The sequence below is a fragment of the Rhinatrema bivittatum genome, chromosome 1, assembly GCF_901001135.1.
Source record: "Rhinatrema bivittatum chromosome 1, aRhiBiv1.1, whole genome shotgun sequence".
Classification (NCBI taxonomy): Eukaryota; Metazoa; Chordata; class Amphibia; order Gymnophiona; family Rhinatrematidae; genus Rhinatrema; species Rhinatrema bivittatum.
Genome location: NC_042615.1, coordinates 239,068,777 through 239,086,915, shown reverse-complemented (window position 1 = coordinate 239,086,915; position 18,139 = coordinate 239,068,777). Strand labels below are relative to the sequence as shown.

The window sequence follows — 18,139 nt, the reverse complement described above, 5'->3', positions numbered from 1 at the left end:
TGGATGAAAAAGGCGATCCTTACTCCCTGGAGGATGGGGAAATTCCTCTGGAGTTGGAGCCATATAGAACAATGTTGCGTTTCTTTAATAAAGATGAGGTACCGGCTCTGATCTCCCAGATATTGAAGATGCTGGGGGTGCCGGGTGCTGTTTCCATGTCTGAGCCAAAGAAAAATCCCATTTTAATTTCTTTGCTTAAAGCATCATGTTTCTTCCTCATCATTGATGCTGTTTAAGAATTGATCTTGAATGGGCACCCCAGAAGCTAATTTTAAATGGGGACGAGCCTTGGAAGCACTGTACCCCCCTGGATCTAGTGGCGAAAGAGTAATTGCGCTTTCCGAAAATGGATGCACTGGTGTGTGCCATCACAAAGTGGACGACTATTCCTGTAGAAGGGAAAGCAGCATTGAAGGATGTGCATGATAGGAGAATTGAGGCTATCCTTAAGCAGGCCTTTGATGTGATGGCAATGAATTTTTTCAAAAAGCCTCTTGCTGCTCTCTGGTGGCTCTCACTTTCCTGCTTCTCTCTCAGGAAGTCTAAGAATCTGGTCTGAATTCCAGGGCAGTGATGGAACCCACAGCTGCTTTTTTGGCAGATGCAGTTTGTAACCTGGTGTGCACTTTGGCTAGAGGGGTGGTTTCGGTGATAGCAACCAAGCGTCAGCTGTGGTTGAGGAATTGGTCAACTGTGATAACATTTGAAAGTCTAATCATACAAAATTGCCCTTTAAAGGATCACTCTTGTTTTGGAAGTAAGTTGAAAAAAATGACCAATAAGTAGGGCGAGTCCCAGGTTCCTCGGTTACCAGAGGATAAAAAGCAGGCGCCACGCTCATTCAGCACATGAGGTTGTGCTAGGGGTTTCAAACATTTTCGACCCTACAGAGGAGCGGCTTCTCAAAGGGCTTGAACTTTGGGTAGGTCTCAGTCCTTTTGTCCCAGGCAGCCTAGACAGGGCACAGATTCAAGCGGCAGTGCCTCCCGACCCACCCCAGGAACAGGAGATGGGGATTGCCTCTTTCTTTTTTTTTTATTGGAGGTGGGTCTTGATCACATCAGACTAGTGGGTTCTGGAGGCGATGAGAGACTGCTATGCTCTGGAGTTTCCCAGTGTTCCTCGGAACATTTTCGTGGTATCTCTTTGCAGAAGACAGGCAGTGGGAGTGTACGTTTGTCAAGGCTCCTCAGCCTGTGGGCTGTGATCCCAGTGCCCATGTCACAAGTAAATATGGGCCGATATTCCATTTATTTTGTTGTAGCCAAGAAGGAGCGTTCCTTTCACCCTATTCTGGATCTCGAGGGAGTCAGCCGTCATTTGTGAATGACTTGTTTCCTCATGCAAATCTTACGCTCAGTGATAATGGCAGTATAGTTGGGGGAGTTTCTTATGCCTTTGGATTTGTCAGAGGCGTACCTGCATATTCCTATCCAGCTGGATCATCAATGGTTTCTGCGTTTCACTGTTTTGGGGTGACATGATCAGTTTCGAGCACTACCCTTTGGCTTGATCACCGTGCCCAGAACCTTTTCCAAGGTCATGGTGGTGGTAGCGGCAGTATTGAGAGAGGATGGCTTTCTGATCCATCCGTACTTACACGATTGGCTAATTCGGGCCAAGAGTATGAAAAAAAAAAAAGCCTTCAGGTCTCACACAAGATGATCTCCTTGCTACAGGAACTAGGTTGGATGGTGAGCTTTTCCAAGAGCATTCTGCAGCCATCCCAGACACTGGACTATCTCTGTGTTCTTTTCGACACGAAGCAAGGCAGGTTGTTTGTTCCGGAGAGCAGCATTCAGAAACTGATGAAGCAGGTGCAGCTATTGACAGAAACAATACGCCTGACAGTATGTTCTTACCTATAGGTGCTCAGGTTAATGGCAGCAACCCTAGAAGTAATTCCATGGGCAAGGGCGCATATGCGAACTCTTCAGCGCATTCTGCTTGCATGTTGGAGTCCACAATGTCAGGACTACTTAATATGGCTTCACTTACTGGTGGAGATCAGAATTCAACTGCAGTGGTGGTTGCAAGTGGATCATCTAAGGAAGAGCATTCCCCCTTCGAACACAGGACTGGCTAGTGCTCATGACGGATGCAAGCCTCCAGGGTTGGAAGAGCTTACTATCAGGAGTTGATAGTTCAGGGGGCGCTGGAGCACAGAAGAGTTTCTCTAGAGCATCAGTTGGCTGGAAGCCCTTGCCGTTTGGTTGACAAGCTTGCAATTCGTCGACTGCTTGGAGACTCGAGCGGTCTGAATAATGTCAGAAAATGCAACAGCAGTGGCTTTCATCAATTGCCAGGGAGAAACCAAGAGCCTGCAAGTGTCACAGGAAATAGTCCAACTCATGGAATGGGCAGAAGTACATCTTTACAGATTGCAGAAAAAGACAATGTAAGAGCCGACTTTCTCAGCAGACAGAGTCTGGATCCAGGAGAATAGGAACATAAGAACATAAGAACATAAGAAAATGCCATACTGGGTCAGACCAAGGGTCCATCAAGCCCAGCATCCTGTTTCCAACAGTGGCCAATCCAGGCCATAAGAACCTGGCAAGTACCCAAAAACTAAGTCTATTCCATGTAACCATTGCTAATGGCAGTGGCTATTCTCTAAGTGAACCTAATAGCAGGTAATGGACTTCTCCTCCAAGAACTTATCCAATCCTTTTTTAAACACAGCTATACTACCTGCACGAACCACATTCTCTGGCAACAAATTCCAGAGTTTAATTGTGCGTTGAGTAAAAAAGAACTTTCTCCGATTAGTTTTAAATGTGCCCCATGCTAACTTCATGGAGTGTCCCCTAGTCCTTCTACTATCTGAAAGAGTAAATAACCGATTCACATCTACCCGTTCTAGACCTCTCATGATTTTAAACACCTCTATCATATCCCCCCTCAGTCGTCTCTTCTCCAAGCTGAAAAGTCCTAATCTCTTTAGTCTTTCCTCATAGGGGAGTTGTTCCATTCCCCTTATCATTTTGGTAGCCCTTCTCTGTACCTTCTCCATCGCAATTATATCTTTTTTGAGATGCGGCGACCAGAATTGTACACAGTATTCAAGGTGCGGTCTCACCATGGAGCGATACAGAGGCATTATGACATTTTCCGTTTTATTCATCATTCCTTTTCTAATAATTCCCAACATTCTGTTTGCTTTTTTGACTGCCGCAGCACACTGAACCGACGATTTCAATGTGTTATCCACTATGACACCTAGATCTCTTTCTTGGGTTGTAGCACCTAATATGGAACCCAACATCGTGTAATTATAGCATGGGTTATTTTTCCCTATATGCATCACCTTGCACTTTTCCACATTAAATTTCATCTGCCATTTGGATGCCCAATTTTCCAGTCTCACAAGGTCTTCCTGCAATTTATCACAATCTGCTTGTGATTTAACTACTCTGCACAATTTTGTGTCATCTGCAAATTTGATTATCTCACTCGTCGTATTTCTTTCCAGATCATTTATAAATATATTGAACAGTAAGGGTCCCAATACAGATCCCTGAGGCACTCCACTGTCCATTGTCAAATAAAGTGTTCTAACTCATAGTAGGCCGCTGGGGTGTCCCATTTGTAGACTTACTAGCAACATCACACAATGTGAAGGTTCCTCGCTTCTTCAGTTGCAGGAGAGAGCTGAATTCTTTGGGCACCTATGATTTCCTACAGGAGTGGTCGGAAGGCAAGCTTCTATATGCCTTTCCCCCATGGCCAATATTGGGCAAAGTGATTCAGATGATCGTGAGATACATGGGGTTAGTGCATCTGGTGGCACCAGATTGGTCCAGGAGACTCTGGTATGCAGATCTGTGGAGGCTCCTGGTGAACTCTCCTCTCTGATTACCAGTCCACAGGGACCTGCTGTGGCAGGAGCCTATTCTTCATGAAGATCCGCCTTGATTTTTCTTACGATATGGCCCATGAGAGGGCTCGGTTGCTGAAGTGTGGATACTCCACTGTGGTGATATCCACCTTGCTTTGATCGCAAAAGTTCTCCACTTCCTTAGCCTATGTTCAGTATTGGTGAGTGTTTGAGGCTTAATGTGAGGAACGAGGGGTTCATCCTTGTTTTGGTTAAGATCCTGCTCATTTTGGATTTTTTTACAGGATGGGTTAATTAAGGGTTTGGCCCTTAATTCCTTGAAGGTACAGGTGGCAGCCTTTGCCTGTTTCCAACGTCAGGTGAATGGTGAATCCTCGTTGGCCCATTCGGATGTGGCCCAGTTCTTAAAAAGGGTGAAGCATCTTCATCCTCCCTTGCGGTCGCTAGTGCCCTTGTGGAGTCTTAACCTAGTTCTGGAATTTCTGGTAGGTGCCACCTTTCGAGCACTGCATAGCCTCTCCTTGAGGTTACTTTGAAGACTGTGTTTCTGGTGGGCAATTTGTTCTGCACATAGTTTCTGAACTGCAGGCCTTGACTTGCCAGGAATCTGTTTCTGCAAGTGACTCCAGGGGTGGTACAGCTGCGAACTCTTCAATCAGTTTCCCTTCTGACACTAGACAGGGAGAGAGATGTGGATGAATATCGCCTGTGATGAACCTTGGATGCCAAGCGGCATATCATGAGGTATTTAGAGGTTTCTAAGCCTCTCAGGAAGACAGACTGGCTATTTATACTCCGCGGTGGGAATAAACAGGTTGAGCCAGCATTGCGGGCTACAATAGTCTGCTGGATTAAGGAGGTTATCACGGCTGCGTATGTGGATGCTGAGCAGCCATTGCCTAGTCAGGTTAGGGCTCATTCCATTAGGGCTCAGGTAGTATCATGGGCGGAGCTTAGATTGTTGTCTCCCATTGAGATTTGCTGAACTGTGACATGGTCTTCCTTACACATTTTTTCCAGGCATTACCGCCTGGATGTGCAGGCCTGGGAGGATGCAGCCTTCACACGTGTGGTGTTGATTGGACCGTGGGCAATCTCCCGCCCTGTTAAGGAGTAGCTTGGGTACATATCACTGGTGTGGATTAGCCTCTCTGAATGCTAAGAGAGGAGAAATTACTACTTACCTGATTAATTTCCTTTTCTTTAATGAAGACAGGTTAATCCACCTTCCCGCCCTTGGCTGCCAGATGGTGAAGTTATTGTTCTCCTGTCACATGGTAAGGGCCATCTGCGCCATTTTGTTTACTGGCAGCCAAGAGCAGGAGATCGCTCCCGGGACCACCAGGTACTCTAGAAAAGTTTTGGGGGGGGGGGGGTCGGGAGGGTGGAAGATTCTAAAGAATTTGATTTAAAGGGTCGGGTGGGTTTTTTGTTTTTCGGCTCGGGCGCAGCCGATTTAAAAAAAAAAAAAAATGTTCGGACTATGAGAAACAGAATTTCCCGATGGTCCACGAAAGCGGAACCAATTCTGGTGCCGATTCACATCCCTAATATATATACTTTGACATCAGCTTTGCTCTGATTTCATCTGCTGGTAGTGGTGCATAACCCAGTGGTGTGGATTAACCTGTCTTAAAGAAAAGGAAATTCAGGTAAGTAGTAATTTCTCCTTTTCATGGTTCTTTCAACATGTTTCCTTCAATGTTCATCAAAATATATACGAGACAGGAACTAATGTGAACACACAACTTATTCAAAAAAAATAGCCCCAAAAGCATGCAGTGCAGATCTTTAAACTAAATTGGGCATATCACACTAAGAGTCCTGCAATTTCAATCATAGGTCCTAAAAACCTCCTCGCTTCCTTTATTTAATTTTGTTTGTTTTTTAATTTAAATTTTTTATGCTTTTTTTACCCATTTAATTTTATCTTTCTATTTAAAAAAAACCAAAAAACATATCTTGTCAGTGTCCATTCTTGAACATAAATGAAGCCTCTTGTAATTCAAAAATAAGGCCACGTTTTCTTCCTTAACTCAACAATATTCACATGCTGGCTGTTTTAACACTTTTATTCATTGAAACACTGCTTCAATTAACCATACACAACACTGACAGCTTTTTGCCATAAGGCTGCTTCAGGAGTTTTTTCATCATAAACCAGTCTGTGATCAATGGTGATACAAAAAAAGTAAAGTTCTTTACAATGTGACTTTTTTTTTTTTAATCACAAGAGGCTTCATTTATGTTAGAGGATGGACATTGGTGAGATGTTTTGTAATATACGCATATTTATTTTATTTAAAAGCTTTTATATTCTGCATATTCTACAGTTCATAATGGAGTACAAATTAACATACAAATCAGAAGTCGTATAAAAACATTTGTCAAATAGACAAGAGGAAGTAAAAATAAAAACAATATAAGCTGATAAAAATTAAATATAGTAAAAATATAAGAATAAAATGTAGAAATAGGTCAAAATTGTAATGTTCTTATCTTCAAACGCAATTTTAAATAGGTACGTTTTAAGTGCCTTTTGAATGTCTTGCTGCAAGCTATTAAATGTATGTTTTCTGGGATGGCATTCCAAATGGGTCCTGCAACTGAGAAGGCCCTTTCGTGGGTAATGCCAAACCTGGCTATATTAATGGAGGGAATTTCCATAGATTTTTGCCTTCAGATCTAGGAACACGAGTTGGTTTGTAAATGTGAAGGATAGCTTCAGCCCATGGTGAGGAAGCGTTTTGCAGAGCTTTATGTATTGTGGATATTATTTTCTAATAAATTCTTTGTTGAATTGGAAGCCAATGTAGGGCTTGTAAAATTGGTGCAATATGTTTGCTCATACTGGTTCCTGTAAGTAAGCGTGCCACTGCCTTTTGTACTATTGGTAAGAGTCTGAGAGTAGTATTAGGGAAACCAATCAAAACGGCATTGCAGTAGTCCAATCCAGTTAACACCAAAGCCTGGCGGACTGTTCTGAAATCTTGCGGGTCTAGTAGCGGTTTTACATTTTTCAGCATACGTAATTTGAAGAATGAATTTTTGACTAAATTTACTAATGGTGTTTCATTGTTAATAAGCTATCAATTATGACACCCAAGTTACGAACTTGCTGTTTAATGGTTATTTCTTGTCCTTTAAAATAGTTTTTGGGAAAGCTGTGTTATTTTTCTGAGCAGAGAGAATTAATGTTTCAGTTTTTACTTAGATTTAGTTGTAGTTTATGAGAGAGCCAAATACGAATTGCATTCAAGTAAATTTCTAATAATTTCAGAGCGAATGACCATAATTCTTGATATGAATTACGCCAGGAACTCTGTCACAAAAAATTTAAACAAAACCTTAAAACCTGGCTATTTAAAAAAGCCTACTATCAATGATCTGAATCCTCAACTACTCTTCCTAACTTCCATAATCTATCATATATTGTTTATATTCTATTAATACAAAGTTATATACTGTATTGTATTCGTTAAGTTACCATGTTATATTGTAAAGCGCAATGCTGAATTACTGTTTGTATGTAAACCGAGGTGATGTTATTTACGTACCCCGGCATAGAAAAATCTATAAATAAATAAATAAATAATGCAAAGAAAAACTGGATATCATCTGCATAGATCTTATAATTAACACCAAGGCTAGCAAGCAATTTGCATAAAGGGACCAGGTACACATTATAAAGAGTCGCAGACCAGACAGAGCCCAGCAGTAACTACCTACTCTAGTCTAAAATATCCTTTCTGAAAGATGAAGTGAACATTTTAGAACAGTGCCTTGGAATCCTAGTGCAGATAATTAGCGTAATAATAATCGATTTTCTACAGTGTCAAATGCTGCAGAAATGTTGAGTAGTACTAGGACTTAATTAATTCTTTGATTGAATCCACGGATGATAGTATCAATGGTAGAGATTAGTAATGTTTCAGTACTTACATTTTTTCTAAAGTCAAATTTAAGATTAAATAAAGGGAGGGAGGAGGTTTTTAGTGCCTATGATTGAAATTTCAGGACTCTTAGAGTGATATGCCCAATTGAGTTTAAAGATGTGCACTGAGGTCCTTTCCTCCTTTATATGGCATAGTGCATGCCTTTGAGACTATTTTTTTATATAAGTTGTCCTTCACTGTTCGTCAGTGATTCTGGTAATGAAATGCTTTCCAGGATAAAGCTTATGTTTGGCATGAACATAAAACAAATTAGTTCTTTACAAAATAAAGAAAAAAATACATAAAATTCACTGTTCTATTCCTAAAAGCTGTATGTCAAGGAATACTTGTCCTGAAACAATCTTTAAATTTTACTTTTTACTTCAATGGTGTTTACAATTGGCAGCAGTAGCTGTATATCGTCTGCATATAAGTAATGTGTGATTCCAAGTCTCGCTAGTAGGTGACATACCGGGAGGAGATAAATATTAAAGAGTGTGGCCGACAGGGCCGATCCCAGTGGGACACCAGTTAGCAGTGTGACTTTGTCCGAGAGTGTATTATTGATTTGTACCTGAAAACATCTGTTGTTTAGGTATGACTCAAACCATTTTATTGTTTTATTAGCGAGACCTGTTTCTTTCAGTCTATTGAGTAGTATTTTGTGATTTACTGTGTCGAATGCTGTGGAGAGATCTTATAGAACTAGAATGTAGTGTGTTCCTGTATCAAAACCTCTTAGGATAATATCTGATAAAGCTAATAGAGTTTCAGTACTGTAGTGTTTGCGAAACCCATGTTGTGTTGGGTAAAATATGTTATTACATTCTATGTGGTTTGACAATTGTTTTTGTACTGTTTTTTCGATTAGTTTGGCTAATAGGGGTAAGTTTGAGACTGGTCTATAGTTATTGAGAACTAGTGGGTCAAGGTTCTTTTTCTTAATTATTGGTTTAATAATGGCTCCTTTCAGGGTATCTGGCATTACTCCTTCATCAAGTGAGAGGTTGATGATCTTAGTTAGGGTTGGGGATATTGTGTTGGTTATTTTTTTTTTAGTTCGGTAATGGGAATGGTGTCAATTACGTGGGTGGCAGGGTTCATTTGATTTATCAATTTCTCGACTTCATCTTGTGATACTTCTTCAAATTCTGACCAGTTACTAACGTCTCTAGTGGGCATTTTAATCTCTTGTTTCATAGTGTTAGGGATTTTTTTTCTCAGGTTCTCAATTTTATCTTTAAAGAATTGAGCTACCTCATTGCATTGGTTCTCTTGTAGTGTTGGATGGTTGTTTGTATTGTCACTAGTTAGATTCTTTACTATGTTAAATAGGGTTCTGGCGTTATTTGAAAATTTTTCAATTTTTGAGCTGTAGTATTTTTTTTTTTTGGTGTCTAAAATTGTTTTTTATAGTACGCAAGTTGCTTCCTGTACTTTGTTAAATTTCCAGAAGTTTTGTTATTTTTCCATTCTTTTTCTTTCTTTCTAAGGCATCGTTTTAATTCCTTGATTTGTTCACTATACCATGGATTATTTTGCTTTGATTCTTTTATGAGGGCCAGTTGTATAGGGTTTAGTTTATTAGCCAAGGTAGTGGTTCTATTTAACCAGTCGGTTGTTGCGTTGTAGCTATTTGCGTAGTTAATGTGTGTTAATTCTTCAATTAGTCGATCTTTCAGTATATTGGTGTTGAAAGGGGGACGGTATGAGAATTCAGCTGGATCAATGATTTGCTTTATTATTGGTCTTGTGTACTTGATCTGAGAGTTAATGAGGAAGTGCTCTGACCATGGGATTTGTGTGTACTCTGTTTTTATGTTTTCAAGGAAGCTACTGTTAATGAAAGTAAGATCTAATGAGTGGCCAGCTTTGTATGTTGCTTTATCTGTGATCAGTTTGAAACCTAATGCTGTCATTATGTCAATTAGAGTTTGGAAGGTATTGGGGGGAGAACGTCCATGTGAAGATTAAAGTCACCTAAGGTTTAGAATGATTTAGATGCGTTGTGAAAAATTCTATAAGTGGGGAGATGTTTAATTCAAGGAGACTGGGTGGGCAGCAGATCAGGCAGATTTGAAAATGGTTTGTGTCAAAAAGGGCGATTTCATGATTCATGGGCGCTGAGATTGGGAGTAATTTAGTTTTAAATATTTTTTCAATAATTAATAGTAATCCGCCACCTCTTTTTATTCTCGGGATTGAGAAGACTTCGTAGTTTTTGTTTGGTAACTGGTTCTTTAGAACTACATCTGATTTTTTTTTTTTCGCCATGATTCTGTTACTGCTATGAAATTTGGTTTTCAGTCGTATATCAGGTCTGTGATGATGGGAAATTTTTTTGTCACTGATTGTGCATTAACAAGGAAAAATGAGATAATTAGTAATTTGTTTAAATTGGTACTGTTTGTGCACTTAACAGGGATTAGGTTGTTTGTATTCAAATTGTTTTTCTTTTATGGCTGTGATTGAATTTGTGTTTCATTGTGTTTGCATACTTACCTTTTCCTGTGTTTACTTGGATGGTGAATTTCGAGCTTGTGTTGGTTGTGTATGTCATGTTGTTTGGTAGGTGGCCTTTTCCGTTTGTATTCTTTCCTGGTGTACAAGGGGCTGTAGATGTGTACAAGGGGCTGTAGATGTGAATCGGTTATTTACACTTTCGGATAATAGAAGTACTAGAGGGCATTCCATGAAGTTAGCAAGTAGCACATTTAAGACTAATCAGAGGATGTGGTTAGTGACGTTAGTGTAGCTGGGTTTAAAAAAGGATTGAATAGGTTCTTGGAGGAGAAGTCCATCAACTGCTATTAATCAAGTTTACTTAGGGAATAGCCACTGCTATTAATTGCATGGGATCTTCCTAGTGCTTGGGTACTTGCCAAGTTCTTGTGGCCTGGTTTGGCCTCTGTTGGAAACAGGATGCTGGGCTTGATGGACCCTTTGTCTGACCCAGCATGGCAATTTCTTATGTTCTTACCACTTTCTTTGAAGGAGTTAATAAACATGTGGATAAAGCTGAACCGGTAGATGTAGTGTATTTGTCAAACGCCTTCTGAAAATCCAAAGTTCCTCATGAGAGGCTTTTAAGTAAACAAAAAAGTCATGGGATAGGAGGCAATGTCCTTTTGTGGATTACAAACTGGTTAAAAGACAGGAATCAGAGAGTAGGATTAATGGTCAGTTTTCACAGTGGGGAAAAAGGAAACCAGTGCCTCTGGGATCTGTAGTTGGACTGGTGCTTTTCAATATATTTATAAATGATCTGGAAAGGGATATGATGAGTGAGATGTTCAGATTTGCAGATGACACAAAATTATTCAGAATAGTTAAATCACATGTGGATTGTGATAAATTGCAGGAGGACCTTGTGAGACTGGAGGATTGGGCATCCAAATGGCAGATGAAATTTAATGTGGACAAGTGCAAGGTGATGCATATAGAGAAAAATAACCCATGCTGTTATACTATGTTAGGTTCCATATTAGGAGCTACCACCCTGGAAAAAGATCTAGGCGTCCTAGTGGATAATATATTGAAATTGCCTTCTAGGTGTGCTGCAGCAGTCAAAAAAAAAAAAGCAAACAAAATGTTAGAAATTATTAGGAAGGGAATAGTGAATAAAAAGGAAAATGTCATAATGCCTCTGCATCACTTTATGGTGAGACTGCACTGTGAGTACTGTGTACCGTTCTGGTTGCCGCATCTCAAAAAACATATAGTTGCACTGGAGAAGATACAGAGAAAGGTGACCAAAATGATAAAGGAGATGGAACAGCTCCCCTATGAGAAAAAGCTAAATAGGTTAGGGCTTTTCAGCTTGGAGAAGAGACGGCTGAGAGTGGATATGATAGAGGTCTTTAAAATCATGAGAGGTCTAGTACGGGTAAATGTGAATCTGTTATTTACTCTTTCGGTTAATAGAAGGACTAGGGGGCACTCCATGAAGTTAGCAAGTAAAACATTTTAAACAAATCGGAGGAACTTCTTTTTCACTCAAGGCAAAATTAAGCTTTGGAATTTGTTGCCAGAGGATGTGGTTGGGGCAGTTAGTGTATCTGTGTTTAAAAAAGGTTTGGACAAGTTCTTGGACGAGAAGTCCATTTCTATTAATGAAGTTGACTTAGGGAATAGCCACTGTTATTACTGGCATTAGTAGCATGGGATCTACTTAATGTTTGGGTACTTGCTAGGTAGTTGTAACCTGGATTGGCCACGGTTGGAAACAGGATGCTGGCCTTGATGGACCCTCGGTCTGACCCAGTATGGCAACTTCTTATGTCCTTTACATATGAAGTCATTTGTTACACTGCTCTAAGTATTGCTGCTGGGGATGCCTGAGGTTCATCCTAAATTTAAATTAATATAAACAAAACCACTTTGAAGTCTTCCAAGGTGGGGATTATTGCTTTCCAAGGGCACTGTGGAAACACTGTACAACCAGTGAACCCAGTTTTATCTTTCCTGGCAGCTTTAGCATGCCACATTTTTGTTTCCTGGCTTCATACCCTGCTATGTTTTTCCAGTTTCTACTCATGTAGCTCAAATAATTTCAGCAACGGGTGAAGCTGTCTCGGTCCCAGCTCCAGTGGTGCACGAAGATGAGACCTCAAATACACAAGAGCGTGGATCCGAAGAACACAAGCATGCCACCTCAGGTGCTCTCACAAACACTTTGCTTTTTGGAGTGTTTAAACATTTGCTTACATCAAAATACATTCTTCCTAGCAGTGTTGTGACCATTATATATCTGCAGTGATGTGCTAGTACGCATACTGCTATTGAAACATTTTAGGATAGATTATAAGCAATTACCATTGCAGTCTGGCAAAAGTATCAAGAATATATTTCATTTGAGAACTTAGTTTTAGCTGAAAGGGCAACTGCTTCTTGTTTAGGTTGTATTAGCTTTTGTAGTTCAAAGTAACAGCATAACGATGTAAGTTTTTGGTTCCCCCCCCCCCCCATGTTTTTATTATGCAGCCCCCTCGATATGAAACATTCCACTTAAATTATCCACAAATTTCTTGCAAACACACATGGCGGATAACTTAGACAGCAAGTTCAATTTTTAAAGAAAACTTACATATACAGTTTGCTTTGAAAATTATCCACTGAAACTGTCTGCACACAATAACACTTCTGTGTGCAGAAATTTTCTGGGGAATTCTATCTGCATACAAAGGGGCATGGGATAAAAACTGTGGATCCCTAAAGTCTAAAGGATGAAAATGAAGAAAAGATTGCATGGGGGTAACTTGCTGATGCGGCAGTTACTGTCCTTAACCAATAAGCCTTGATACTGTGGATGCAACTCCATCATTGCTCTTTGATTCAACGGCAGGGGGGAAAAGGGGATCTGGATTCAGACAGCAGCCCATGAGGGCCCCGACTTTTACGGTCTGTGGAACTGATGCGCAGACATAAGGGGAAAAACACAAGACTGCTCTTACAGCACGTCCATAAGCCAAGTACATGAAGCAGCACTGTCTACATTTTCAAAAAGGCTCATCACCCAGTAAAAATGTTGCTAGCAGTACATTTTTATGGGTTATAAGGCTCAGGGATAATTGCACAGAGTAGCAGTTGCTACTCTTAAGAGAAACATGGGGCAGCCTGCATGGCATGGCATATACACCATAAGCTTGCTGGACAGACTTGGATTGGGACCATTTTGGTCGTTTCTGCCGTCATTTCTATGTTTCAAGTGCAAATCTCTCCCCACTCCTGCCCTTGGGAATGCCTGCACTCGGCCCAGGTACATTTATATGTATGCAGGACTTACATGAGTAAGTTTATGCACACACACAATGGGCAGTTTTGTAAAAGGCCATTTCTACAGGTAAAACAATGTTTTGCCAGCAGAATAGCCTTGGAAAAATTACCCCCTTCCCTGTACATAGCCAGATCAGTCCAGCCTCCTGGGTTTTGCCTCCCTACCTGCAGATGGAGACAAAGTTTCACTGTATATAACCCAGTGTGCCACCTGCAATCCCTCAGTATTTTCTTTGTCTCCAGCAGGTTTTACAGATGCTGTAAAACCTGCAGTCTGGAGAGAAAGAGAGAAAAAAAAGATTAAAGGATAATTTCTGAATCCTCCGAGGGGGTTGTGAGGTCCTGGTGGGGCCATCCCCCCTGGTTTAATTGAGGCAGATGAGCAGGGGGTTGGTAACCCTTCTGATAGCTTGGTCCAGAAGTCCATGGGGTGGACATCTGGTGGTCCAAATCCCTCGTCTCCCATAAGCAGCGGTGGAACCTGCTGACAGTTCTGCACTGCAAGCCCAGTGAAGCAGAGAAGTATCCCCTTTTATACGGTTTGTCCTGGGCTGGGTTGCTAAAGTTTGGTGAAAGGAGACTAATATACTTGATGGTCTAGCTCTTTTCTGATCTGCCATGTGGCCTACACTCCTGGAACCGGAACCTCTGCACCGAAGGAAAGTATTGGTTTCTATGTATTTTTATTTATCGGAGAGTTTAAAAAAAAGGAACTAGTTAGAGGAATCTGTGCAGCATCAGACTTCCTTTGGCGGGGGGTGGGGGGTGCTATCTTAGCAGCTCGGGAAGCTCAGCAATGGGGCTGTTCATCAGCAGCTTCTCTGCCTGTGGAGGAGAAGGGTTGTTGGCTCCATGCATTGTGAGTCTGTTCCCCTGCTTGCCATTGAGATGCTGGTGGTAGTGGTGCGGGGAGGAACAGCGTGCACATGTGGCAGAAGTGACATGGTGAGTCTACGTCAAGCATGGCCGCCCCAGTAGAAAAAGCTATGCAGGTGGCTAGGGCTAGCACTGATGCTTTCCCGTCAGCATGGAAACGGTCATTTTCAATTTCCTAGCCATGTCTGCGATAGAGGCAGGAGAATCCCCTCCTCAGTTGTCGTCTGCTATTCCCTGTCCTGTAGAGGTGCAGAGAGGCACTTGCCCCGAAGAGGAGTCTCTGGTTCTGGTAGAGGTCTTCTGCTGGTCTTAATTTGCTTATGGGCAAAGCTTATTTAGCAGAACAAGCAGCAGGGGATGCTGGCTCTCAGCCCCAGGCTCCATGAATTCTCAGCCAGTCGAGAGCTCTAAGCTGTTGAGAAGCTGTTCAGGTCTTCGATGATTTTCGGTGCCAGATGTTAGAATGGATCCGGGCCTAAAAGCGATGAAGTTGCAGGCAGGCTTTGCTTAGCTATGTGGCAGCGGTTCTTTTCCCGTGTGCATAGGCAAGTGTACACATTCTCGCCATGTGGCGGTTGCATTCACAGGGACCTGTGTATATAAGACTGTGGCATAGATTTAAGTGCATACATCTGCGACCTATACTTGATCGCATATTTGTGCAGGTATTTGAGTGCGTATTTGCTTAGGTACTTGTGTGCGTAAGGCCACACCCTAGACTGGAGCGCGTATTTGCACATATACTTGTGCACGTACAACCGCAATCCAGTATTGAGCATATGTTTGCGCGCGTTCTGGAGGGGTGTGCGTGTACACCCAGGTGGCATTGGTGTGCGTGCAGGAGACTGCCTAGAGCTGAAGTTCAGGGAGCTAGGCGCTGGGAATGAACAGGTCCCAGCACCTTGCTATCTGTGAGGTTTGCCGTCTGATAGCATTTCAGTCCTCTCTCTCCATCTGTGTCAGTGCTATTTAGATGCTCAAAGTGATTTGACTACACCAGCTTTTGCCCATGTTTGAACATCCTCCTCTGCCTATGGTATCTCCGGAGGGGAGTGGAGTGGGAGGCGAGGCAATGGTCCGTTCTCCTCTTCCCTTATTCCCGAGGGCAGAAACCTCCTTGAAAGAGAGAAGTTGGAGAGAGCAAGGTTGGGCCTATGGACTCTGGTATAGATCCATCCTCTTCCTCCTAGTGGAATGTTTCCAGGGCCTGCAGACCTTTCTGCAGGGGTGCCCAGAAAAGGTGAAGCAACCTACTATGTAGGGATCACGTGCTCGGGTCTCCCGTTTGTCAGTCACATCAAGCAAATGCCACAGGGATGCTGACCCTGGTAATGTTCAAAGGGATGTGTATCATGAGACATTGGAGGGAGAATGTCACCTTTAGAAGAGGGAAAAATTGCATATGATTGAGAGCCAGATTGAACTGCTCAGGTTTTTTCTTTTCACATAGATGTCTTGCCGAGTTTGTTGGCTCAGACCCTAAACACGCTCGGCTTGGCTGGAGGTCAATTTTAAGTTAAACATCCTGTTTCTTTCCCGCCTCTGTCCAATTCAAGAGATACTGGATTTAAAGAAGGTAAATGTGGCTCTCAGGGTTCCCCATTTCTTCATGGAAACTCTAAGGTCGAAATCTGAGGTCTGTCATAGAGGCGGTACGCAAGGGAGAGTTCTTGGCATCTCTCGCTTTGACAAAGGCGTATCTTCACATAGACATCAGGCTGGAGCACCAGAGGTTCCTGAGGTTCATGGTCTTAAGAGAACATTTTTGGTTTCGAGCCTTTCCCTTTCCCTTCGACTGACTACGGCTCCACGTACCTTCACTAATGTGATGGTGGTGGGGGCAGCCGCATTGGAAAAGGAGGATGTGTTGGTGCATCCGTGTCTGGATGACTGGCTCATTTGTGCGAAATTGGAGAACCTCTGTCAACAATCAGTACAAAAGGTACTGAATTGTTTGAAGACTCTAGGATGAGTGGTGAACCTAGCAACAAGTCATTTAGTCCTCTTTCAAACTCTGGAGTATCTGGGAGCTCAGTTTGACATGCTGGCAGAGAGATTGTTTCTCATGGAGAGAGAGTGCTGAAATTACAGAGACAGATTAAGCTTCTGCTAGAGCTTTCTGTGCCCAGGATCTTTGGACTATTTACAGGTCCTGGGTTCTATGGCATCAACACTGGAATTAATACATATGGCATTTACACATAGAAGGCCTCTGCAAGGGGCTCTTCTCTCCCACTGGAATCCTTTATTGGAAGAGTTTCATCTTCCTCTTCTGTTAGAGGGGGAAGCCAGGGACAGTCTTTCGAGGTGGCTTACTTGCACCAGTCTCGAGCATGGTGCGGAATTGGAGGTTTTGAACTGGGTAATAGTCACCACTGAGACAAGACTCTCCGGATGGAGGGTGGTGTGGCAAGATCAGTTGGCACAGGGCCAGTGATTGAAACAGGAGACTCATAGTCTATCAATAGGTTAGAGTTAAGAGCAGTACATTTTGCATTGCTTGCCTGACTGCCAAGGTTACACGGCCATCCAGTATGGATCCTATCAGACAATGCGACGATGGTGGCCTACATCAACCATCAGTGCGGAACCAAGAATCAGGCAGTGGCTTGAGAGACCCAAGAATTGATTCTCTGGGCAGAGCAGCCCTTGGAGCGGCTGGCAGCATTTCACATCGCCAGAGTGAACGATGTTCAGGTGGATTTTCTGTCTGAGAAAGTTAGACCCCGGGAATGAGAGCTGTTGGAGGCAGTGATGTCTGATATCCCGATCAAAGAACTCCAAGGCGTTGCGGTTTTACAGTCACTGACCAGAGCACGGTATGGAAGGAATCTGAGCTTTGGTGCTGCCATGAACTGGAGGGATTCTTCTTCAGCTTCCCTCCATGGCCTCTGGTGGATAAGGGATTAAGATGGATAGTGAAACATCTGGGCAATGTGATTCTGGTAGCTCCAGAGTGGCCACATTGACCATGCTTCCCAGATCTGATCATCATGGCCATAGACAGGCCCCTGATGTTCGGACATCAGTCGACTCTCCTATCAGGGCCCAATATTTTTGTGTTAGGCGCTTCGCTTCTGAGAGGCGATGATGAAGATGGAGGGGATATACAGAACCAGTTATTTCCACCTTATTGCAGGCTAGGCAACATTCTGCATCCTTGATGTACGTGCAGATATGGAGGATTTTAGAGTCCTGGTCTGCTGTTGACGGCGTGCAGCCTCAGCTTGTTCAGGCTATAGTGTTGCATATTTTGGCTTTTCTACAGAGTGGTTCTTGTCAAGGGACTGGCCTTTAACTCGCTGAGAGTCCAGGTATTGACATTAGGTTGTCTCCAGGGTAAGGTGCAAAGGTGTCCTCTGTCCTCACATCCGGATGCTATACGGTTCCTTTGGGGAGCTAAGAACTTGTGTCCTCAGGTGTGGAACATTTGTCCGTCTTGGAATCTGAATCTAGTCCTTAGAGGATTGAAGCTTGGTTTGAACCACTCAAGAGAGCTATGGTTAAGGACTTGACTCTTAAAGTGGTTTTCTTGGTGGCTATTTGTTCAACCAGGAGAATTTTGGATCACCAGGCATTATCATGTTGAGATTCCTACCTACAGATGTCTGATTCAGGGGTATCTTTATGCATAGTGCCTTCTTTTCTGCCTGCGGTAGTCTCTGCGTTCCATCTTAGCTAGACAGTGGAGCTTCCAGATTTTCCAGATTTG

At 42.5% G+C, this 18,139-nt stretch overlaps 1 protein-coding gene across 7 annotated transcripts in view; it reads left to right on the top strand.

Annotated features, from left to right (window-relative positions):
• The window catches only part of IMMT (inner membrane mitochondrial protein), a 144,464-nt gene that overhangs the window by 36,029 nt on the left and 90,296 nt on the right, over positions 1-18,139 (top strand). For 3 of the 7 annotated variants that reach the window (XM_029592770.1, XM_029592769.1, XM_029592768.1), the window contains exon 5: positions 12,303-12,434. The exons of 2 other annotated variants lie outside the window; for them this stretch is intronic. In XM_029592770.1, coding sequence (XP_029448630.1) covers positions 12,303-12,434 — 132 coding nt within the window. The remainder of the gene's footprint in view (positions 1-12,302; positions 12,435-18,139) is intronic. 2 more of the 7 variants (XM_029592772.1, XM_029592771.1) reach the window with 1 other exon arrangement.